The 25,993-nt window shown below is 40.3% G+C and overlaps 1 protein-coding gene across 4 annotated transcripts; it reads right to left on the bottom strand.

Moving 5' to 3' along the window:
* Positions 1-303: 303 nt before the first annotated feature.
* LOC111584860 (transforming acidic coiled-coil-containing protein 1) lies at positions 304-25,374 on the bottom strand. 4 transcript variants are annotated; one of them, XM_023294184.3, is made up of 13 exons: positions 25,351-25,374; positions 13,556-13,647; positions 8,923-9,355; positions 6,762-6,816; positions 6,560-6,641; positions 5,513-5,565; positions 4,434-4,568; positions 4,248-4,324; positions 3,952-3,995; positions 3,467-3,627; positions 2,773-2,879; positions 2,548-2,668; positions 304-2,425 (listed from the first exon to the last, which is right to left on the bottom strand). In XM_023294184.3, exons 1-13 carry the CDS (start codon positions 25,353-25,355, stop codon positions 2,357-2,359), a joined length of 1,434 nt encoding a protein of 477 aa, XP_023149952.1. In that variant the 5' UTR covers positions 25,356-25,374; the 3' UTR covers positions 304-2,356. The 4 variants fall into 4 exon arrangements, with proteins under 4 accessions (XP_023149952.1, XP_023149951.1, XP_023149949.1 ...); XM_023294183.3 differs by lacking the exon at positions 25,351-25,374 and adding an exon at positions 23,899-24,194; XM_023294181.3 differs by lacking the exon at positions 25,351-25,374 and adding an exon at positions 15,788-16,341.
* Between the last annotated feature and the right edge of the window lie 619 nt (positions 25,375-25,993).

The raw sequence follows: 25,993 nt of genomic DNA, 5'->3' as shown, positions 1-25,993 counted from the left end.
CTTTAACAGGGAGACAGAGTTCAGTCTCATGAAGCTATCAGACAATTTGAAAGTCATTTGTTAGGTTAGATTCTTCAACACTGTTTTTTGTAGCTGCTGATAGTTTCCAACGTGTAAAATGTAAACCCTCAGCATTGTGAACAGTAGTGAGGTCAAATCTGAGGCCATGACACACATAATGACACACACACACACACAAACTGAAAATTTACACAGTAGTCAGGAAAGTCCCCATATTAGTTGTGGCAAATGTGACCATGAGCAGCTATAAAAGCACAAGTAGAAAGCAAAAGAAACAGAATATAGCTGAACAAATTATATTTATTCAGGCAAATATACACACATTCACGCTGCTTCAACACAGGTGTGAGATCGCCATTTCTAATTCACAAACAGACACAAATAATTAAAGAAATGGGATAAAGTTACAAAGCCGTATCTTATAAAAACAAAGCCCAGTAACAAGAGTGAACATGACATTAGAATGGCACAAATATCAACTGTGGCACGAGTGGGTTTGTGCCTTAAATGGAGACTGTCACACATTTAAACTTTTACAATAGTGGCTAACTCCACAGAACTGAGTGTTGACAACTTCAAAGAAGCAAAAATTAGAACTAAATACTTGCATTTACATTTATTTGAACAAAGATCACCAATTTAAAACATGCATTTGCAGTTTTTAAACTGCTATATTGAGGCAAACAGTAGTTTGTGTTAAACCTTCGTTTTTGTTTTAGAAATGTTTGCCTTATTTCACTAGAAAGTAATTTCCTTCTATAGAAAAAAGCAAGAATTGAAAAGCAGATTTAAAAAAAAAAAAAAAAAAAAGAACTAATACTCATCATCAATCATACTGGCAGCAGTTCTGAGATTTTCCCACTGATAACCATTTACTAAACCAAAACCACCTAAAACATTACATCTCTGTGCCAAACAACTAGTGTTTACTGGTGTGTAGAGAAAATTATCTGCAGTCTGAGAAGTATAAAGCTGTAAAAATAAACATGCAAAGAAACAGACGTGTTTGTTGAATAACTCGTGCCTGGCTGTAAATACAGCCATGAGGACTCACATCTTCATCACGCATAAACAACGGAACAAAAAGCTCTTAGTTTCCAAGAGGTAAATATGATTAGTGGAAACCCAAAGACAGAGTGATGGTTTAAAAAAACTGTTGACACATAGCAGCACTTGCTTATCATTTAATAATTGTAAATATCCTCAACCAAACTATAGTCAGTATGTTTTATTTCTTCCAGTTGTTCAGGATTCTTAACATGACATAGTTAAAGGTCCCATATGGTAAAAATAGTTATTCTATTTTGTGGTTGTAATAAACTTGGTTTAAAATAAAAGCTGTTGTTTACTTCTGACATCTTTGTAGCATTTGAGCTGAAAAACTAAAAGATACACTGTGGAGACGTGACACTGATTAATCTGCTGAAAAGGGGAACAATATGGGACCTTTAACATACAGCAGTGGAGCTGATTTTTCTTTCTAAATTTTTAAAGTTGTCTCTGTGCTGATTTTGTGGATCGAACAAAACTATGCCACAAAATATATATAATCACAGGAAAGTCTATGATTGTCAGGTTATTATACGTCTCTGTGACTGATAAACATTCTGCAGCACTCTGAACTCCTCAGAATCCCAAATGTGTCACAGTACTGTAAACCAGCAAAAGCAATAGCCATAAATCATTTGCAGCTAGGTTTCAGTGTCACTCCTGAACAAACCAAGGCCTCTGAGGACTCGTGTGTTTCCTCAATCCTAAATCCTTTCCTCCAGTTCTTGCGCAGTTTGACTTGACCTCATTCTGCCCCAAACAATACCCCTGAGCTTTACTCTTCCAAAATAAAATCCCTGTTTGCTTCATAGAAAAATACATTTTAAGGATTCTTACTTTAATATAAAATAACCGAAAGCCCATCAAAGCAAAAGCCCAATTGTAACTTCAAAACAAACCCCAGCCTGCATTAAATCCGATGTCATCCTGCGGGAGGAGTTGCTGGGAATTTAGCTGTTAAGCCGCTGGGAATTTAAGTTGAGTCACAAGCAGGTTGTGGTTCACTGGCATGATGGACAAAAGCACAAGGGCTCCAGATGGCCACATAATGGCCACAAACAAAACAAAGTGATTACGTATAGTTAACAAGTATAGAACCGTCTTGGTTCTGGTCACATGTAGTGCAATTGTAGTACACAAGAAGTTACTTCAGACATATGTACATAAGCAGGCTCTGAGAGGGCAGGCACAGGGGACGAGCTGCTTCTTGGCTGGGGGCATGCACAGGGCATTACTGTAGGCTGGGCGGGAGGGACTGTAGTGGCTGATTCTGATGAAGCAACCCTCAGTCTATTTTTCCCATTTTGGCAATCAGCTCATCACAGATCTTTGTGAGTTCCTCGATCTCTTGATTCTGTGAAAACACAGAAAGGAAAGATACAATCTGTGTGCCAAATTACACCACAAACCCACAGCAATAAATTACGTGTTTTATGTATTACTGAAATGTTTCATTATTATGATGGTTCCTGATACCTTCTGCTGAAGTGCTTGTTCCAGAGACTCGTTCTTCATCTGCTCCTTCCTCAGGCTGGCGGTCAGCGCCATGTTTTCTGAGCTCGCCTTTGTGCGAACCTGAGCGATCTCCTCATTGGCCCTACAACATACATGTAAAGACAAAAATTAACAGCAGTTTTAAACAACTGTATCTCTAATCTGTTTCTAGTTTCTTATAACATTTTTCTTTTCGTCTCCTCATACTTGTCCAGTTTCTCCTCAGCATGAATTTTTAGCGTCTGGTATCGCTGCTCCTCCTGTTTGACTCTGGCCAGATATTCCTGAGCACATTTCTTCAGCACTTCTTCATTCTGTATGAGGAAAAACAGATCAAACAATGAGTTATTTATCTGTCATACACACTGAGAAAGTGGATACAACATTGTGAATCCCGAGATTATTCTATTATTTGTCTTGAATTGAGTCTTAATTCTTTAACAATATTCACAGATATTTTTTCTCAGCACTGTAAACTTTTCTCCTTCTAATCTTTCAGAGTTCCTGCAGTTGCACACATTTATTCCTGGAAGCTTCCCAGTACAACCAAGACAGCTGTCTTTTGCCTCATAAGCAGCTGCTGGGAATCAGTATTGGGTCAACTGGGGGTCAAGGTTTGGTCATAAAACTGCTTTAATTGAAGGGTTTTATGTGGGTTTTGTTGACAGAGGACAGTGTTTTAAAAGCAGATGTATCAAGCGACCTTCCATCTAAACCCCCGTTACTGTTCTTACGACCACTGTCCCTAATCGCAGGATACCTTCCAACCTTATTCTCACCTTAATCCTCTTACAACCCTCCAATTTGTGTAACTGTCAGCTGATCATCTCAGCACCTGAATTTGACACTTCATGAAAGTAATTATCCAGACATGAACCTGTCTATCTAAACTATCACTTACTTTCTTAAAGCCTTCAAGGGTGCTCTTCATAGTTTCATAACGTCGAAACACATCAGAGAGAGAGCGTTCGACGGAGTTCAGGTCTGCCAGAGCGGCTTCCTTCTCCATCGTCACTACGTGCAAAGCCTTCTGGGAGGTCATGTTGTTGCGCTGCTCATCCTCTGAAAGAAGAAGACAGTATTACTGAGTGCTAAATAATCTATTTTGGTTTAGGTCTAGTAATAGTGATTGTATGAAAAATTGCATTTACAAAACAAACAAGCAGAAATTCACAAATAAAGAGGCAAAGCTGTTTCTGTCATACAGGCCATTGTGGACTCATGTCATTTTAACAGGAAACACTCAGTATAAGATCAAGTCACATTAAATTTGCTACAGAAACGCATGAAATTCACAGTTACATTAATAACAGAAGTGTGTTCTGCAGCTCTGACTACACAGATCCAATGTTTCAGAACACTGCAACTGCTGGCATTTCAACTCACCAATCATCTGAGCAATAGTCTTCTCATACTCTGCAACAATCTTCCTGTAAGAATACAATAGTGGCTGTTGTACATTCAATTTAAATCACAGCAATAATGCTTCCAATAGAGGTTAAATACCCAAACAGCTTTTATTAATATGATGAATAAGTGGTGCTCAGTTTGTGCCTTTTCTGAAGACAAAAATGTCTTGCAGCAACATCTCCAACAAGTTCAGTAAGTCAAAACCTCATTGCCGTTGTCATGGTGATGACAGTGACGGCCGAGTGAAAGCACGCAGCATCATGTTTTCTAACCTCATCTCATCCACTTCCTGCCTGCAGTCCTCGTACTTTTTCTTCCAGTCGTTCACTTCGACCTCTTTAGTGATGATCTGAAAAGAGGAATGTGTGCATCAGTTAAACCTTCTTTTGCCTTCACAGTCTACTGAGGCAAGAACAAACACACTGCTGACATATTACTTGGTGGATACAAGTGCGTACCTCCTCCCTGATGAGGGTGAGAACTGCCTGTTTTTCTGCCTCACTGATGCAGATGGAATCCAGGACCTGACTTCCCGTTTTCTGCATCTCACTTCCCCCCGTTTTGTTCTTCAGTTTGCACGTGTCTTCAAACTGCTGAGAGGAGAGGGAAATCAGTCATGTGTAATGAGGGGTTCACCTACTTAACTTTACAAGAATGTATAAGGTATTTAGGACAAAAACAAAGACTCAATTTTGGCATACAGCATTCACCACTACTGCTATAAAAATGAACTCCTTTTCGTCACCTTTTGTTGTATATCTTCTAAGGATTTTTGTATCTCCTTATGTTACCAAATTAGTTCATTTCAAGCTATGCTATTGTTTTACTTTTAAAATGTATTATTTTCTGTTTGTTATTCGATATTTAGCATGTCATCTTTTTCTCGGCCTCTCGTTATTCTCAGTTCTCAAATTCGTCTCCTCCTCATCTTTCATGCCCGTCATGCCTTTCGATCATCCTTCCTCTTCTCCTCCCTGTGTCTTCCTCCTCTCTCATTTTGTCCTTTTCTGGATTATGACAGTCATATTCTAATCTCCTGAATGCTAATCTAAATCCATCTGTCTCCTGAGTAGATGAACATGGTGGTAGACAGTAAGTACCTCCTGCTGCCCTACAGCACAGTGCAGTCATCGTATCCGACAGCTGATCGTACTGCTCTACATATAACATAGGCGGGCCGAAACCCCAAAATAGGCTGTCAATTACACCTTTCATGACAGTCAGGACAACAGACTTTACTTTCACGATGTTTTTTCATTGCTGTGTAAAAGTAACTGAGCAGATGGAGGTGAAAGGGTGACTGTTAGTATTATAGTGAAGTGTAAATCTAGAACAAGTCTCAACTTGTCAAAGCTGTTGTTTCTGCTGCTGTTTGTGACATTTCAGCTTTAGCGATAAAAGAGTGCTTTAACCCCACCTAGTGGTCACTGATGGAGTGCAACAGAGTGCACAGGACAGTGAGCAGCATTGATGATGACTGTATCTGGGCCTGGTACATAGACAAGAAAAAGGGAAAATGACTTGTGAAACGCCTCACCGCAGAGCAGCAGTCTGACTCGTCGGGTTTGGATGTCACATGGCAGTCCTTGTCTGAAAGAAAACAACAAAGTCATGTTGAGAAGAACTGGGGTTATAAAGCGTAACGTCATATAGTTCATTAACATCAGATGACAAATGTTACAGTATCTCCCAGAACAAATGTTTTCTATTAGAGGTGAAATCTTATTTCACTGGCAGTGGGATGAGATGGCATTAATTATTTTAACTATGATGTGAGTATTTTTCTGAATAACTGAAATTTAGATAATATTGCAGATATGATTTAATCTTCTAGCCTTCTGTCTTTAACTCCTTGAAAGGTCGCAATAAGTACACCATATAAGAGTCCCAGAACGTGTAGAAACATAAAACATCAATTTAAAAAAAAATGTTTCCATTTACTCTAATTAGACTCAGCAAAAAACTATAAATGCTCCACTGCATAGTGCAACTGAGAAGACATTAGTGGCTCAGCTGTGACCACCAGTCACGAGACAAAAATTTGGGACTATTCAGTTAAACTGGGCTAACATGCAGGCTGTGTTTATACAGAGCAAAGAGAAGACAAGTATGGAAACAAATTCAAAATGAAGGTAATAAAATATAGAACAAAAAAACTCTATTTTTAAGCATTGGTCACAGCTGTCAGTACTTGTACCTGTTAGTACCTGTGTAATCATGCCATCTGAACATGTTTGTGTTTTTAATGTTTGCAACAACACAGCTCTGCTCAAACAGGCACAACAGAATGGGCAACAACTGAACTTTCCCATGACAAAGTAACTGTTTTATTGTGTCTGTGTGTGTGTGCGTGCGTGCATGTGTTTGTGTGTGTGACCTTGTTGCTGTCCAGTATTGACTGACCATGGCTGACTGTTTGCCTAAGCTAAAGCATGCTGACTAAACTTTAACAGTAATCTGATCTCTGTATAGAAGAGGAATAAGTAAACTATTCACCACTGCAACTGTGTGTACTGTGGCTGACTGGCTACAAAACAGCTAAATACTATGAGTAAAATTAATCTAAATTGATCCTTTTACTCACTGTTTTGGTCCTTTTCTGGTTTGACCCCGACACTGCTTGCCAGCTTCTCCTCATCTGTGGCGTGGCCTTCATGATGGTCATCCTTCAACAGTATCAAACTTAATCATCCACACTGACTGTATGCAGTTCTCAAGAGTTAATGCCACCTCATGAGTCAAACAAATCTCACAAAATGAAGAGAAGAAACATGATCATTGCTTACCTTTCCACTGAAGTCCTTCTGCATCGCCTGGTTCTGCTTCACTTTACAGGAGTTCCTAGGTAAGAAGGTCAATAAGAACATTAGTGTCAAGACAAACCAGATCATAGCTCTGTATGTGTGTACATGTGGACGGGTGTAATGATGAGAAGAGAAAGCCTCACAGCTGGACCACATAGCTTTGCTTTGTGTGTGCTAAGCTTGCATGCCCTGCTAAAGATCCTGAACTACGCAGAAGAAAAAGCAGATTAAGGAAGAGGGTGTCTGCCAAATTGAAATCAGAGCAAGAACATTTGTAGGAGAGCATTAGAGGGAATTCTAGGCTTTCCACTAACACTCTCTCTTCTCTATTTTGTGCAATTATTTCTTGCGCTTTTTTTGCCACCTTCAGTTTGTGATGAGGGGAAATTTAGTTCAGGTGAACATATGCAGAGCTGAAAAGAACTGCTGTGACAAAGCACACACACATACACACACTTCTGCACACAAAGTTATGCAGTACTTACAACAGAACACAGAGGAAATGGACTTGCTCAGCAGTCCTGATGCCACAGAGACAAGGGAAACAGAATGACAGATTTTGGAAGGAAAAGGAAGGAAAGACATAGGAGAGGATGGGACAGGGTTTAGGTTAAGCGCAAGGTGAGTGCAGGGTTATTATATTTTATTAAACCGAAAACAGAGACTAAAACTAGACAACTGGCAATGTGCAATCAAACTGGGAAACAAAATTTTGATGAAAATAGAATATGGAAACTAAACACATTTAATTTGGTCAATTGTAGCAATGTACTAAACACTATCCATTTTATTTTGATGTTGTAAAGGTCAGAAGTGAATCCCTTGATTAGAAATCATGCCAAAATTGTCACAACAAATGACATTCAGAGATCTTCTTGTTATCTTGTGTTTTTTTCTCACACAGGGTGAGAGGGGATGGAGCATCTGTACTGTTGTCTTGTGTTTCGGAAACACAAACTACATATTTGTATTTTAAGATCATTTTGCCTTATTTGTTAATAAAATAACGGTTAAAGTGCTTATTAAAATACTATTTTACGTAACATAATCTGTTTCAAGTTCTGAGTGCTTAGCACTCATAGCAATTTTTCTCACAGGATTTATGATGTGTTGCTGATTGATGTTCTTATAACTAAAAGCCAAGTATTAAAATTAGTATGCAGGTGTGTAGTAGAAATGTGAGTTCAAACAAAAAACACAAGAGGGCGTTGTTTGACACTGTAATTCCCTGTTACCTTTCAAAGAAAAAATGCCTGCCAACTATAACATTTGTTAGAAATACTTCATCCAACATCCATCCATTATCTATACACTTAATCCTCATTAGGGTTGTGGAGGGGCTGGAGTCTATCCCTGATCAATTAGGGTTAAGGAAGGGGACACCGTGGACAGGTCACCAGTCTGTCACAGGGCTACACTTAGAGACAAACAATCACACTCACATTCACACCTACAGACAATTTAGAATTACCAATTAACCTCAGCATATTTTTGGACTGTGAGAGGAAGCCAGAGTACCTGGAGAAAACCCATGCATGCACAGGGAGAACATGCAAACTCCATGCAGAATGATCCCAGAGCTCCGCGATGTGAACCAGAGATCTCCTAGCTGCAAGGCAACAGTGCTAACCACCGATCCACTGTGCAGCCCCCTTCATCCAACAATGGATTCAAAACCATAATGTCAAGGCTGTGCTACATCAATATCTATAGATAAAAGGCAAGCAAATCTAACAAAACATTCTAAAAACCCAAGCAAAAAATAAACTGAATTTGATAACATAAACTATAAATGAAATCTATGTTTAGAACTATAATAACGCTTGTGACTAATGAATGGATGAGTCGGGAAGGAATCACAGCTGACGGGCTTTTTCAGAATACACGACAAGCTGCCAAAGATTGTAAAAATGGGAACACTTTGATCACTTCAGGTTCATTGTACACAATAGCGAGCATTCACTGCTGTTCTCTACAGCCACTAAAAGAGAGAAGCGTTTGTTCAGCTTGAGAATCTGTGAGTCACACTAGTTCAGTTTTAGCCTGCGTGTAACTGCAATCGCTGACCGGAACAAGGATGATTATGATTAATGACTGGAGAGGACGGGCCTTTGTGTATGTGCGTCTGTGAAGGTCTACTCACGTGATAATTGTGTTGTTGGTCTCGCAGGTCAGCTTCGTGTTCAAGAGCACAGTGTCAGAGTTCATGTTGCCATTGAGCAAATCGGCTTTGCCACAAGTGACATTACTAAGGGTCAAGTTTGAGTCAGGGCTGGAGTCAGACGTTGCTGGAGCTTCGTCGTCCACCTCCGTAGGATCAGGTTTGTTCAACGGTGAGACGACAGACAGTGATGGTGGCCGAAGAGCTGGAGCCTGAGGGCTGGATGGGGAGAGGCCTTCTCCAGGACCAGGTTTTGTGCATGGGGTCAAATTAAGGTTCTGATCCATACTGAAGGTGCTGTTGTTAGGCGAGGAGCCGGTGAGGTTGTTCAGGGAATCAAACCCTTGGGATGGAGGTGTAGTGACATCTTGGTTGGAGTTCTGATCCAGAAAATGGTTTGTACCATCGGGAACAACTTTGGAAAAAGAAGAAAAGCAAATAAGTTTGCATCTTATGTGTGACTGTCACAGATGCTTGAGAGTAAAATAGGAGCAGAAGATATAATACAGATTACAAAGAATAAAAAGATTTTAAAAAATGAATTTAACATTCCACAAATGGGTCTATATGAGTGGATCCATTACCAAACCTGATCAGAGGACTTTAGCGATCGCAAGAATTTTAAAGTGAATTCTGAATATGAGTGTATTGATGTGTCACATGAGACCCTTTAGAGGGCCCCGCCGATATCTGGCAGAAACAGGAATGTTTTGCTATGGCAGGTTAAGTGGAAAAATACAATAACACGGTTAGGGAAAAAACTAAACAAATCTCAACTTCAAACAGTGTTTTCAGCTGAAAAAATCTGGAACAAATGAAGCACATGCTGGTCAGTGCTTGGTTTGAAATAAAGAGAAAACAGAAGCAAGACCTTTAAGAGATGTTGAAAATGCTGGCCTGTTAAAAAGTCATCAACTTAAGACTGAGAAAAAAAGATTTATGTGCTATTCTCTGCTGTTAAATTACCAAACACGTCAGTATTCAACTTGAAATAACAGGTTTTATTGGCCCCTGGGGGCAGTGAATACAGGTTGAAATACCAGACTTGTTTCTTATTTGCATATGCAGAAGCCACTTCCAGAGATGCGTTATCTTAGATTTACAGTTGTATTCACACGCTTAACTCTGTTTATAGTCTCAACCACTTCTTTAGTCAAATATCTTGTGATTTAGCCGTTAAATTTTCCATTGGCATTTTAAGAACAGCTAGTCTCTAGCTGAGTCTGCCTACTGTTGCTGAGTAGGTTGGGAAAACAACAATACAAAAGTTCAGCCCTGAATAGTTAAAAACTGTGCTGAAACATATCATAAAAGATGTGAAAAGCCAAGAGAAGCTGCAGATTCATATAATTCTCAGCAGGTTTGTAACCATGAGTTACACTGTTGAGATTGTCATATTGTTTTCGCATTGTTAATATTAAAATATGGATTAAATGAAACAAGAGGAGAGATGCACAATTCATTCTCATCTACAAATATGTAGATAGGAGCTATCTTTGCCATCTCCCCAAAACAACGTATACGCCAAGAAAAAGAACTCAATACAATCCTTGCAGCACACCACAACACAGAATTCCAGATGAGGATACGTAATTACCATTAGAAAAGCTACAGAACCACTCTGATGCAACCCTGATAAAAGCAGTCTGTAATCCATGAAAGCTTCTATCCTCATCCTGTGTCTGTCATTTAGGGATTTAACTTTGAAATGGTTAATGAAACCTCTTCTTCTCCTGTTGCAGCACTTAAAATGCCTGCTGGTTTCCTGTCAGTATACTTCTCTTCCTGTGTCCTCACACATGCTGTTACCAGCTACCTAATGGGCACAGCAGCAGCACAGCTCCTGTTGAGTCACGCTGTTGCTGAAACACAGAAATCTCTGTTACTTACAAAAATCCCCCCAACACACTGTAAAACTCACACAACTACACGCAATAATAAACCGACAACAACCTCGCCTGTATTTCTCCTCAACATGCACAGGACATGAATGAAGTCACTTTGGTTTCACCTTGGGTGGGTAACAATTTCTCACATCGTTTGTCATGATCACATACTAATGTGAGACTTATTACATCGTACAGTCGATTAATTTAGGTTTAGCTGAGCTTCTGCTCAAAATCTGGGTACTTTCAGAAACACAACATACACGCCCTGTAGAGACAAGGAGCAGATGTAGAAGAACCGCACCCAGTCATGCAGAGTACACTCCACCACGTGGCCTAGCAACAAAAACAACATCAGGCTTCATTATAATTTCACAACTCAACACAAAAGAGGAAAAGGAGACTGAGGGAGAAGTAAGACAGTGTCAGTGACAGAGGAACAGATACTAGCAAGCACATAGCTGTCTAATGTTTCATCATTGTTCAAAGGTACATGTAGTTAGATTGTGGCATGTGGTTGTTGCCTTGAACAGGCAGTGACTCCACTAAACCATTTCAGTCTTCTAATTATAGGGAACCCGAGTATCAGTTTCTCCTCACAGTTGATGTATTATTTATGAAACTAACCCAGATTTTGCACTTACCATGTGACTACTTCAGAATGAAATGGAGACAGTCATTGTCTGCAAACTAGCCACAATAATAAACACATTAATCTCTCTGCTATTATTCAGCACAGCTCCTTATATACTGTGATGAAAACATATCTAATCACAAATAGCTGTGACATTCAAACCACACAGACCCATTTTACTACACAAACAATTACAATTACTTTTATGTAACTGATTTATGATCACTGATGGAGACGGAAAAACTGAGTTTCCAAACATTAGTGATGACCACATTAGTTTCTGCACAGAAAATGCACTCTGGACTGTGAATTACCATGGTAATGTGTGGTACTTGTGTCTGTGAGGATGAAAGCAGGACAGCTGAAGGAGAGGGGGATGAGGAGGGGGCAACTGGAAACTAGTCGACCTCTTTGGCAGTTTCAAAAAGACCGGATTCAACTACCACCCAATTTATTTGCAAACCTGTGCCGGACTGAAGAGAACTAATTACCTAAAATAAAATTACCTTTTAAATACACACTTTGAGTAGATGACAGTATGCTGTTCCAACATATGAATTCAGACATGTTTAATGGCACTGTGGTTAACATAGCAGGCAAAATAATCTTAATGTAGAGTTACACAAAGTAACAGTGTGTTTTTGAAAGACAATTTACATTTTAATTTAGAGGAATTAGTGTAATCACTACTACTGCAGGGTGGCATGTGGGCAAAGTGGTTAGCAATGCTGCCGCACAGCAAGAATGTAGATTTGCAATGGACTAGTGATCTATCCAGATTGTAATTCACCAGTCGCACAGTGTCAGCTGGGATAGGCTCCAGCAACTCCATGACCCTCTACAGTACAAAGCACGTTTAGCTAATGATGGATGGATGGACTACTATTACAGTAACAGAGTCAATTCATTCATATTACAATAAAAGGAAAGAAAAACCAAACATACAGATCATAACACTGAGAAGAAGTATTGCCATTGGCCGGTCATTTCACGCAGCTTTGTCATCCCTTCTGCTATCTGCATGTTAACCATTTTTTTCGGTACAGGAAACAACAACAAGAAGTTCAAGGCATCAGCCTACTGCGCTGAAAATTTTGAGTTTTGCCAAGGATTTGGATGGTGCAATAATAACTGCTAGTTTTTTTGGTGAATTTGGTGGTGCTTGTCCCCCTGTATGTAAATGTTCCATCAAACAATTCCACGCGCCACCACTTTAAATGAACACCAAAGCCACATCCTTCACTTAGCCCCATCCAAGACAACTGTGATTAAAGAAATACAAACAAACCAGAGCGTTTTGTTCCCGTATCGCAGAGCGATAGTGAGGTGTAGCAGGGTGATTAGGTACAACAGAATAGGTTGGTGTTGTTTGAACTTTTTCTCTTCTAATGCTAATATATTTCCTAAGCAAAAATACATAGCTTTATAAGTACTTATTGTGAAAAAAAAACACATTTGCTGTAGAGATGTACAAGCACGCTAAGGACACTGTGATATCACTGTGTGGATACAAGTGCAACGGCCAACGCCCAACCATACGCTTCTGTGATGCTGCTGCTGTGGTCAGACATGAAACGGGATCAAAGCAAACAGTCAATAGAGCACTGCTTTTCAGGATTGTGTTAGGACATGGGAGAAACCCACAATGGACGTCATTCTGTACAGATAAACCTGAGCCAGTTAACCGTCATTTTAGCCTCATATTTATCATTGAAGTGTCACAAATGACACTGCAGGATAAAGTTGTAATCCCATGAATTGTCCAACACATGTTGAACATGTATAGACCCATGTCATACACACATCTACTGTCTTTAATTTTTAATCCCTGAACACAAGCAGCCAGATAGATACTGTGCCTGACTAAAATACAGACTAAACTTGGCAACTTTATTAAATTATGTGTGAATTCTTTGATCAAAAAATAACTAGATTATCAAACTGACCACGTTTTTGATTGCCCTTGGTAGTCTAAAGTTGATACCATAGACACAGTTAGTACCAAAAACAAATATTGCAGCTTGACATCCAGCCCTACGTCACAATATCTAATGGTACCATTTCTGTGTGATAAGAAAGAGCTGAGCTCACTCACCTCTGTGACTGGAGTTGTCCAGTTGGCCTAGCAGCTTTACAACACCTGGAGACTCAGCCTCTGGAGTCTCGAAGGTCCCCTCAGAGTCTGAACTGTGGGAGATAAAATTAAACATTCATTTGTATGTCTGTAATCTGAGTGACATTTAATAAAAAAGCAGAGATAAACACTGAATTGGACAAAGAAATGGGAAGAAAAAGGTTGGAGCTACGAGTGAGGTTTAGTATATTTAAGGATAAGGATAAGGATAAACTTTATTGATCCCACAGTGGGGAAAAGTTCACCGTTACAGCAGCTCCATGGAAAAAGTATAAAAGTATAAAGGCAGTGCAAGAATAAATAAGAAAAAAAACACGGTGCAAAAATTGCAGATAACATTATGTACAGCTGTTTTGTTTTTTTTTTTAAATACCATGTAGAAGACTATATACAGAGGATGTGGTATCAGTTATTGCACATAAGTAGGTGGATGCATGTGTAAATTGGGGGAAGAAAAAAGTGCAGCAGTAAACAGTACACAGTGAAGTTTATAATGCGGCATTGTACAATCTGAAAGATGCTGGAATAAACGACCTGTGGAAACGCTCTTTCTTACTCTTAGGGTGTACCAGTCTGTCACTGAAGGTGCTTCTTAAGGAATTTCTTGGGATTTTATTTGGAACTAAAGATGGAAGCCGCAAACTGGTCTAAACCCATAAGCTTTTCAAACAACAGTTAATTGTTTCTGAAAACAAGAGAGAATTAAAAAATGTTTATCAGGGTAAATAACTACGCATACCTATACACTTAGGCATGACTGTTGAATCTCTGCTCATGTGTTGTAGTGTCATTCTAACAAATAAGTAATGACTTTCCAATATCCATCTACTGTTTTCTTAAAGTGACATGAAAACAATAGATTTCAAAGCTCAAAGCAGCTCAAAATAAACAAGCTGCCTTTATTTTAAAGGAAGTCAGAGGAAGGGAGAGGAGAGGAAGTGAAGCCTTACAAGGCCACCTGCATCCTTTGCTCCTCAATAAGGACACACTGTGTCCCACAACAGTAGTTCAAACACACACACACACACACACACACACACACACACACACACACACACACACACACACACACACACACACACACACACACACACACACACACACACACACACACACACACAGTCTTTGGTCTGCTGTGTCAGCTGCCTAGACACCCAGCCCAAATTTATTTCCAAACTGTGGAGAGACTAACAGGAAAGGGAGAAACACCAGCAGTGAGAGTTTGTGTGTGTGTACTGATTCCCAGCCACTTAATCACACATCAAAACGTCCGCAGTCTAATGAAAAACAGCACAACAAGGAACAGAGCTCCCAGTGCCAATAACCACCCACACTCCATCTCTGATAACCAATTCACACAAACACAGTCACACATTCTGGGGCTCTATACAACACCACTGTTCAAAGCTAATCCTAATATACATACCCACCCTCCCCTACCCTGCACACACACACACACACACACACACACACACACACACACACACACACACACACACACACACACACACACACACACACACACACACACACACACACACACACACACACACACACACACACACACACACACAGTGAATCACGTCCCAGTGATGGCCCCAACGGCTGCAATCTTGGATGGTTACTTAGAAACTAGAAATGGATGGGAGAAAAAAATCCAGAGCTTTGGAAACTGTGGCTATTTCCCCCTTCCCCCCAGCTTTCAGCAACTGTTCTCCAACTGCCAAAGAGCCCTCACACACAAACACACATACACACTCGAACACACATATAAACTGGCCTAGACAGTCATATCCTCAGTGTTTGGCGTCTCAAAGAAACAGGATGGTGCCCATAAAGCAACAGCTCACAAAAAGAGCAGTTTGAACGCCTGTGTTTTGACTAAGAGTCTGTTTTTAGCCAATGACAGCATCACTCAGCCACTGGACCACAGCTCAGGAAGGAATCTGAGATTATACCACAACATCAGTCTGTTTATCTCTGTGTGTGATGCTCTCTGTGTGAGTATATATCCACCACCTGTCAATACGACTCAGGGGAATCTGCTGTCATCACACAAACACACACACACTCCCAATCAATCTCCAAGTTCAAGTGGTATCAAAAAGCTTTCCGATTTCATTTCTAACATAGAACCAGCTATGTTTCTCCCTTCACTTTCACACACTACTGTCTGTGTCCATGCCCTCTTACTTGTCCTCTCCATCATCCTTCGCTTTGGGCTGCCCATCGTCTCCTGCAGCTCCCGTCACTGCTGACCATGTCCATTTGGCCCACTGGACCGGAGACAACCAGGACATCCCTGCAACACGACGAGTCCTAACCCTGATGCCACCTCTGATATATAACGGTAAACTTCCTCTGCCTCTGGGTCAGTTCAGATTGTTGTAGCTTTCAAAGCAATCTGCAATTCTGTGAGAATCCACAGTCGCAACAAAATACAAGGTTGATCTCTCTTAGTTTTCTCCCTTCCTTCTTGCTTTCAATACGGCTGTCTCACTTCCTCCTCTTGCTTAGCCGCTCAGCTTTCCCATCCTGCTCTTCTGCGTTGTTGACGCTCGTGAGCGAGAAACGTGTCTCACGCTGCTGCAGCTGCTTCTGTTGCCGCTTTGCTTGCCACAGCACTGACTCACACAGTGCAGATTACTGGAGCATCAGTAGTCACTCCCCTCTCAGCTCCCCTCCTCCTGCCCCTCAGCTCTCCGTCTGCGTGGACGATCAGCTGGTTAACAGACATCGGCTGCTGCTCCCACATGTTTGTTAACTCGCTTGCTTGCTCTCAGGAGTTTGCCTCTCCCTCCCTGGTTCTTTAAGGGTTTTGTAAAGGGGGGGGGGGGGGGGGGGGCAATGTTTCCTGTTTTAAAAACCAAGAAGTGTCTGGTTTCTCTGTGTCAGACAGACTACCACACATGTATGTCTCTAAGAGAGAACAGATGAAAGGACATCAGGTAAAGAGGTAACAAATTATGGGGTATATTTAGTACATTTTAAAAGATGTGAGTTTACTTTTAATCTGGAAAAAAATCCTGAATTTAAACCACTACATTATTCTAACATTTCCAAAATTTTGCCCTCCTACAAAGCCCACTGAAACAAAATTACACAATCCGTCATTATGTAATACATTAAACCATTTTACTGTTGTTTTCCGGTTGTTCCATTCTTTATGACTTTCGTTGCTTTGAAACAGGCGTGGTCTTTTTTTATTCCGCTGGTCTAAAGGAATTTTCTTGCAAATTCAGAAACTGAGCCATAGCTGTCACATGGTCACTGTAATTTTGAGAGGTAATTTGAAGGTAACCCAAATTGTTTAAAAATGTTTTTACTGACTTGGCAGTGGACACAGTAGGCAATTGTGACCATGACAAAGACCTTCACTAAAAAGAGCAATTACTGTCTGTTTTCCCTGGGAGAATGCCCCTTTTATACATATAACTGAAACACACAGAATTTATGTCAAGGCCACAATGTGTAACAAAACTAACTGTGAATCTATTGTTCACTGAAAATATCCAGGGCAGACAGCAAACGAATCAATACAGCAAACCTAGATTCAGCAGTAATCGCTGCCCATCACAGTAGCAGTGAAGGTCATTTAGATGAAAGCGCTGATCACTGCTCACACGTGTGTCTGTGAAGCTGGTCATGGGTGGCTTATGTAACTCTATGTTAAGGCTTTTACATTTATACATCTCTCCCCCTCTCCGGGTATCTAGGCCAGATGAAATGTGTTCGTTCAAAAAACATGGAGCATGACTAATCTAATAACAGGAAGGTGGCTCAGCCACTGTGAAAAGAGTGAACAGCAAACATGCTCCTCTTTTTAACTGCAGTTTAAGGTACCTATCACTGCTGTTTAGCGCTCGCACATGGAAGCAAAGACAGAAGCGCTATTATCACACTGAGCTGGTCGACAGAGACATACAGGCAGACAGTGGATAATACATGCTCCAGTCCTCTCACACATGATGTTACACACTACTGAACACAGAGAAAGAGGCCCTGTTCAGTCTGAGATAGTTGGAAAGAAAAACAGAGAATTAGAAGCATGGTGGATAGACAACAGCAGAAGGGGGAGGGAGAGGCAGGAAGATAATAGAGATGAGGATGGATTGGATATTGAAGGGAGAGAGGAAGAAAGTAAGTCTGGGTAGGAATAAAATCTCAAACATTTATTTGTGTTTCTTTAACATTCCTAACATGGTCTTCTTTCCCCTCCTTTGTTTCCTTATCTGTCACTCAGGACAGCTGAGAGGACGAACCGGTTTGTCTTAAAGAAAAGGATCTGCCCGAATGTTACAGCACTCAGAAAGGTAAATACATGAGACAGGCCGCAAAAGCAAAAAGTGAGCTTTACCTGAAACTCACAGGCTCAAGATTACAACCAGACATGCAAGCAAAAACAGAAAGCAGGGAGAGCTAGAGGTCTTTTTACTTATGTACAACAGCTGCCCTTACACAGTATGTACAGCTTAAATTCAGTATGCATACAACTGAGACATGGTATCATAATATTGTGTCTTAAACTTTGATTATCGCAGTCTGTGGTGTGAAGGGAGTCTGTGGGCTCTCTGCAGTGCAAGCTTGTTTATCCTCATGCGGGACACCATGACATGGAATGTATCTGTGGAGGATTGTGGGTCAGAATGGCCAGAAAAGCAAGCTAGCTTGAATACTGCAGAATGAGACCGGATGCAGGAGACACCCTAGTATTTCTGGCAAATTGCACTGACAGGCTATGTATTGGGACATGCTAAATGTTTTTCTGCCATACTATATAGCATGGCAGTATAGATATTGCACGGGAGACTGGTGGATATTGGAAAACACCCGTAAACATCAATCAAGATTGAGATTGATTTCCGGGTCTCAGGCAGGAGGAAGGAGGAATAAGGAGACAAGGAGAACAAGGAGACTCAAACTAGAGGAATGAGATGAGTCTTGGGAACATTTTGAGGGGCTGATTAGCAAAGTGGGAAAAGGTGAGTAGAGAAAGGGTGTCTGGCTGCTCTGATGAGGCAGGAGAATAATCTTGGAAAGACAAAACCCAGACTGACTAAAAGGACTGAAAACCATGAAAACAAAAGCCCTCGAGCAGCACGCTCACACGTAATGGACATCCTGTGCTGCACAAAGTGTTTACCCCGCTACACCCTCAAGTTCTAAACTTGCCTGTGGGCACACACACTGAAAACACATGTTTTTGAACAGACAGGGAGATAGCATGCAGAGGTGGAGTGGGAATATTCCTAACTCTCCCTGGCAGAGTCATGAACCACAGACAGAGAAGAAGAAAAATGAAGGGAAAAGAAAGAGTTGTTATGTAATACCTTGAAACCATAAATAGCACACAAAAGTACACTAGCAAAACCCACACATACACCTATATAAGAGCTAGAGCTGCCATCTTAACACACAGAGAAAATTGTACGGCAGATAAATAGACACACTGCACCAAATGGACTGTGCCTATTATGTGTGTTTAGTGTCAGTTAATCCAGCAAGAATGCACATCTTTAATCATCAATTATATTTTGACTGATAGCAGCATGTGGTTATGAGCTAAGAATAAATCAGCCACGATGAACATGTCTCCGAGCCGCAACAGAGGCGATGTGATGCTGGATGAGATAACAATGTGTGTGTGCATACTCAGAGGGAATTAGTGAGGCATCTCAGCTATCATAGACTGTTTATCTCTACTCTAAATCCCCGGCATGATGATATAAGGGTAGCCAGTCTGAACTTTACTTCAGTGCCACTAAAATGCCAACAGTTTCCCCCTGACCAATACTGTGCTCCATTACAAGCATCCTAAATATTAATGGCTGAATTTCCTTGAAACTTACTCAGAATATTCTTAGGATGATGAAAATTAATGCTATTTTTTTCTCTAGTGTCACCATCTTTTCATCTCACAAAAAAATCACAGTCTAATGGCTGGATCTCCTTGACATTTAGCAAGCAACTTTTCATCTGGACATTCATGTGTGCTCCTCCTTATCAATTTGACATAAAGGTCAACTTTTCACATGAAGTATTTGTAAAGTTCTCTGCTGCTCCTAATAAGGAGATTGCAATGACAAATTGAAGCGGATGATGTCCATGCTGTCTTAGCCAATGATGAGTAGACTCGACACTGCAGTGTACATTGTTCCATACATGGTACACTACCGTTCAAAAGTTTGTGGTCACTTAGAAATGTCCTTATTTTTGAAAGAAAAGCAGTTTTTTTTTTCAATGAAGATAACATTTTATCTCCAAGAGGTCACTTTCACTGTGAAATCGTAATGTTCTGCAACAAACACTTGTCTGGCCGCTTTTCAATGTAATAACTCAGAAACAGAAGTGGAGATTCTGACCACATTTTACATTTAGCCGGATACTGAATTGGTGATACTAATCTTGGGTGCACATCTTGAAGCTGTGCTGATCACACAGGTCTTCTGAGTAGACAACAGAAGTGAGTACAGTGGTCTTTTTATAATCATCCATCCAGTTAGGTTAATTGGAAGTCACAGGGGCACTTAGTTTAATTTTAGTAATTGTGATTCAGCGATCACAAGTATATTCACTTTTGTTTCACTGAGTTGCCACTTCAATTGTATTCTAAACTATTTATTTTTAATATTATTTTTCTCATAAGAGGAGATACTGTACTGTTCAACTTGCAGTTATATAATATATATAATGTCGTTATTGAGACATGATACAATGCTGAATAATTTGACATTTAAGTATATAGCACGCATGCATATCACTTTGGTTGACAATGTAATATACGTATGTGTCTGGACTGACATGGGGGTAAAACTTGACTGATTGGTGGGTGCGTGTAACCGACAGTCTATAATTCTAGTTATTTGATGTATTTTTATCATATTCTTTGAATTTTATGTTTGATTATTTGTATGTTCTGTGTTTCTCTTTACTGTGTAGACAATTTTTTCTTCTGGACACAAATAAGTTAAGCTCAAGATGAAGTACATCTGCCTTTTGACTTTCAAAGTCATCCCGACTTTTTATGTTGTCATCCTCCAGACAAACTTTACATTTCTATCCAGAGTACTGCTAAGAATAACAGAGTCGTCCGTATGTTCTCTGCCCAACATTTTCATGTTGTGGAGGATAATTGCAGCTTCCATTCCTTTAATTTTAGGCTTTGTTCTAGTCTTGTTTAAATTAGAGGTTACATTTAAATAAATGTACAAAGTGTTGTCTCCAAATGTTTCTTGTTTGATCAAAATTTAAATGGCACAGATGTCAAACAGCAGAAATGCAATGTGATGAACGTATCTGTCAGCAACTACAGCATAAATTGCTCCGGGATATGGGCCTAAACCCAAGTGCCTATGAAGTGAACATAACTTGCCCAATTACGCATGATATTTTTACTGTTAACACATTAATTTCACTTTCAAATTTCTTTTAAAAAGTATTCTCTAAAGAGTGACTGCTGCATATCAGAAGGTTGATCCCCTCTGACTGAAATATTCTGTAGACTGTTGAAATGAACAATGAAGTATTGCATAACACAGCTTCTACACATGAGCATGATTCACGTCTTATATTTTATATATATATATATATATATATATATATATATATATATATATATATATATATATATATATATATATATATATATATATATATATATATATATATATATATATTATAGTCCGTGTATATAGAAATATCAAATCTAAGCAAAGTAATATGACTTGGTCATATTTGTTAGCTTGTTAAATGATGTGGCTCCATCTGGTGGTCATTATTGGACCTACATTCCTCACATCAGTAAAAAGAAATAACAGAAATGGTAGCATTAGATTCAGCCATGCCTTCAACAAAACAAAACTGAGATGAAAAAGCAAAGAAGGCAAAAGGAGTTAAGGGAAGAAGCAATGTATGTGAATAAGCCAGGAACATATATAACAAGGCCTTTAGGAGCCTTTACAGAGTTGACAGGATTTCTGCATTTACCATGAAATCATTTGGAAAGGAGTTTCAAATTTATAACACTATGAAACATTATGAAAATATCCACAAAGATACTATGTAAAGAGTTGAGTAGAAAGGAAGGTGGCACTGCTGCTGACAATTATTATCTTTTGCTGATTTTTATATTTGAATGCAGCTCAGCCTTATCAAGGACACAGCAGGCTCAAAGATAAAATATGCAGAGAGACAGAAGCTCCAAAGTCTTTGATTTGCTTTTGGGAAGCAGAGCTGTGTTTACATCCTTGATGTCTCTGCATGTTTTATAGAGAACACCCAATTATCCGCAATCGGAACTGAAAACCAGTATGAAGCGAAGAGAGTGAGACTCAGAGGAGCTGCAGCGCTACAGTGTACCGAAATAAGTTAACTGACAGCGACATGATAAAAAAAAAGAATGAATGAGGAAAGAGAGGAGGGTTTTACCCAAGAGGAGTCATGTACAGACACCAGCTGAGCTAGTGTTCATGACTATGACAGGGACACAAGAGCACACAATTCTCAGACAATAGTGCATGTACATCGTATACACATGCATGCACAGAACAGGGAGCTGACACACCCCCTGCTGTTCTACTTTATGTGGGTGTTTCCATTCATTTTCCTCACCTTTTAAATCCACTTCAACTAGATTTCCATTCAAAATGCCATGCATCTGTATTAATTTCTGTTATTCAACCACAGATACCTACACTAGCTATGATAATATAGTGTGGGTGATGGTTTTCAGTCATTACATTCACAATTATTCCACAGTGAGTTTCACTTTTATGCAGGCACAAAACTTGTCAGTGAAGGCTTATGCATAATTAAAATGTTCTTTCTTGAATTCGGAGTCTGCCTTCATGTATTCACAATGCGTGTCTCTCTGAAGATAAGGGAAGTTTTTCAGGTCTCACTGTTCTGATTTTATACCACTGCAGCAAGAAATGAGCTCCAAATGGAGGTCAGCTTCCTCCCAACTGAGCGACTGTCTGGATGTTCAGGGGTTTTGCAGAGCAGGACATTCACTAAACATCCAAGACTGCTCCAGTTAAGACATAAAATGGATGATTAAGCCAACTAAAATTAGACCAAAAGATGAAAGCTGCAATCCCACAGCACCGGTTGGTTCCTCAGTTTTCCTACAGGGAGGACCCCAACCCCCACCTTCCCTAACAGTAGCACAGATAGATGGAGAGGGCTATAGTATGCTTGGGTGGTGAGAGAGATTTTTTTAAAGCACCTAAATAACAATGAGCATTGATTCAACATGGCTTTGATCCGAGTGCTTAAATCCACTTTAAAGTCAGCAGCTTTGCCTCTCTGTCGCTCACTGTGTCTTGCTGCCATCTCCCAAACAACATCTGCTTCGATAAATGGCGACACTGCTTCTCATGTAAACAACCGCTGTTCTCCATGACATTAGAAATTTAAGAGGTGAATGGATGAATATAGCATCGCCTTTGCGTTTAAGTGTATCGAGAGAAAGTGATCCGCTATAAGGGGCTTACATAAGCTTTTAAAACACAGAGATGAAAAGCACCACTGGGAGGACAAAGTGAAAGGACTCACTCTCTGTTACAAAGGATTAGAGAAAGAAGTAGAGGGTGAGTGACGGTTAAGTGCTTTAAAGCTCTGAAAAATTCCTCAGCAACATCTTCCCTCCCATTCCTTACATTTTGACTGGAGGAACGCTCCAGACAGCTGCAGTTCATACATCACACAGCACTTTAAGAATGTCAAACACACTGCAAGAACAGCGCAGGGATCTGTGGTACCTGCTTGGACAGAAATAAACCACACAGCTTGTATGACTAAAATAATACTTAAGAATTAGGGTCACAGCTGCATAATTAATAGCCGGAAGCACTATTATCTCATCTACTGTGACAAGTACAAGAACTATAACTAAAAAAGCAGTCCAAAACCGAGGAGGGTTTGAATTAATCTACCTTTCCTCTGTCTTGCTCTCTTCCTCTCGTTTGATTTGAATAGCTAAATAATATTCAAAACACCACAGGAACAGAGGCTGTGCAGTGCCACCTGATGGGTTAATTTAATTTCAGTCTAGCAGGGAAAGTCCTGACTTTAAAGAAAGCATCAGTGTCCCAGTACTGCCTTTCAACTCCTTATCACATTCTCCTTTTCCACTCCTGGACAGTCACACTGAGTTCATTCACACAAGACAACACAATCTCAAGTACCACAGGCAGAAATTGATCTGCTGTCCTTGATCAACTGCGCTTGCATCCAATCCAAAGCAAGTGTCCTTTTCTCCCTTAACAATCACAGCACACAAACAACGAAGAATCCAATCTTACATGCTGCTCTTCTTCCGAGGAGAGCCGACGGATCCCTTCCTGTGCTGGCTGAGGGAGCCCCCCATGGCAACAGCAGACTCTGTGTTTGTTTCAGGTTTTTCCCAGATGCTCTGTTGGTGCTATTCCCCTTGCAAGGTTCACCTCTGCTTCTCCTCCAGACAGCCTGGCTCAGCGTCAGAGCCCCACACGACGGTACATCTCATGACTGATCAGTTATTATTTAACCAACCAGCTTCTCCTCCCGTTGCCGTTTCCTCTTCAGCTGTCCCCGTTGATGCACTATAACCGTTCAGGAGTACTACACATGAATAGCTCCGGTGACAGTCCCGCCTCCTTGCTCTACTCCTCAACCTCCATCATCTCTCTCTCTTCCCAACACGCACACACACCAGAGGGAGACTACAGTCCCCTTGTTAGCCTGTGCAAAGCCTTTAGATGGAGAAAGACAGGGAGGTAAGGGTGTGTGTGTGTGTGTGAGGGGGTTAATTTAAAAAGTCCAAAGAGTTGAAGGAGGCGGGTAGGTGGAGTGTGTGTCAGTGTGTCATGGGGGTAACTGGCAGGCTCAAGAGTATTGTTCACGAGAGAAAGAGTCTCCTCTATTGTTAGTCAGCAGAACAACAGATCTGAAATCCAGGGGGAGGGAGAGATGGAGGGAGAGTTGGCGGCATAAAACACAGCTTCACTTGTTGTACCACATTCCCGCTGCCTGCTGTGACCCAAAACCCACCCCAAAGGTTTAGCATGACAACACACATGCCCTTCACTGTAAGGGATTTCACTTTGTTTGCATACTTTGGTTTCCTGAGCTCACCGGAGTTGACCTCCTATGCTGGATGCATTTCAAAAACAGGTCAAACAATGCAGCCAGTATGACAGAAAGACAGGATGAGATAGTTATGAACACATAAAAAGCTGGTTACATAGGGTTTTAACCAACTGTGTAAAAGGTAAGCCAATACAGCATAGCCTCTTAGTGGTTAAATAAGTAACTCATACCTCCTGATTCAAGCCTGTCCCATCCAGTTAGCCTCCTGAGATTAAATGAAGAAAGGCAGAGGACTGAAGGGTCAGAGGACCCCACCACAGGCCCGCCTTTCAGACCTACTCAGAGGCTTTACTGCATAACTTACTCCCACTGAAATGAATCACATGAGGCTCAGTGTGGAGCTCCTAATTTCTGAATGACTTTTCTACACGCTAGACACAACCACACAGAACAAAAGCGGCACTGAGATAATTATTGTTCAACATTTCTGACTCATGGCACGAATATGTGACTTTTAACGGTCTGTACAGCCGTTTGACAGTTACCCTGGTCGTTTGTTAGCTTGCTGCCATTTTTTTAGCAACGTAAATTACGAAAAAATACACAAACAACGTTACAGAAAAGCAGATAGCTTTGAGGGGATAGTTTTAAAACATTTTTAAGTCAAGTTTAAGACTTCAACTTGCCTCATGGTTGTTGTTCAGAGCTGCAGGTCAACTCAGCCGTTGCAAGTGATGCTGTTTGTCACAGGACTGCGCATGCGCGAACGATTTGCCATAGTAACAAGGTTTAGATTGTAAGTGGGAGAAATGCGTGATTTACAGGGTATGTCGTCTTGTTATTACTGTAAAACTCCCCTCCATGTTTGATTTATTTATTACTAAGTTATCTAACTTGATTTCAAAATAGCTCAATATGCTATCCAGTGTCAACAGCACAAAAACTCTCTGCTTGAACAAGTACTCAGATCATTAATCATTAAAAAGTACCAATACATCAGTGTAAAAATACTCTACAAATCATGCGTGAAAAATCCTAGTTAAGAGTTCAATTTGTAATTTAAGTGTTTCGGTTTTGGTCTCTCTAAATAATATACAATCTTATATGTGGCATCTTTATTTCATTTAATTATTAATCCTGAACTATCAGTGAGTAAGCTGCATGTCACTGTTAGTTGCTGCAGGTGGAGCTAATGTGAAGTACTTCATATACAGGCTTTTGTACAGGGAAGCCACATAAAAATGAAGAGTTGTGATATATGAATTAATATTAATCATGCAGAAGACAAGGCAAAAAAATTTGGGAGGCATCAGGAACCAAAAAGACTGG

The sequence above is a fragment of the Amphiprion ocellaris genome, chromosome 6, assembly GCF_022539595.1.
Source record: "Amphiprion ocellaris isolate individual 3 ecotype Okinawa chromosome 6, ASM2253959v1, whole genome shotgun sequence".
Classification (NCBI taxonomy): domain Eukaryota; kingdom Metazoa; phylum Chordata; class Actinopteri; family Pomacentridae; genus Amphiprion; species Amphiprion ocellaris.
This window is presented reverse-complemented; position numbering and strand designations above follow the sequence as displayed.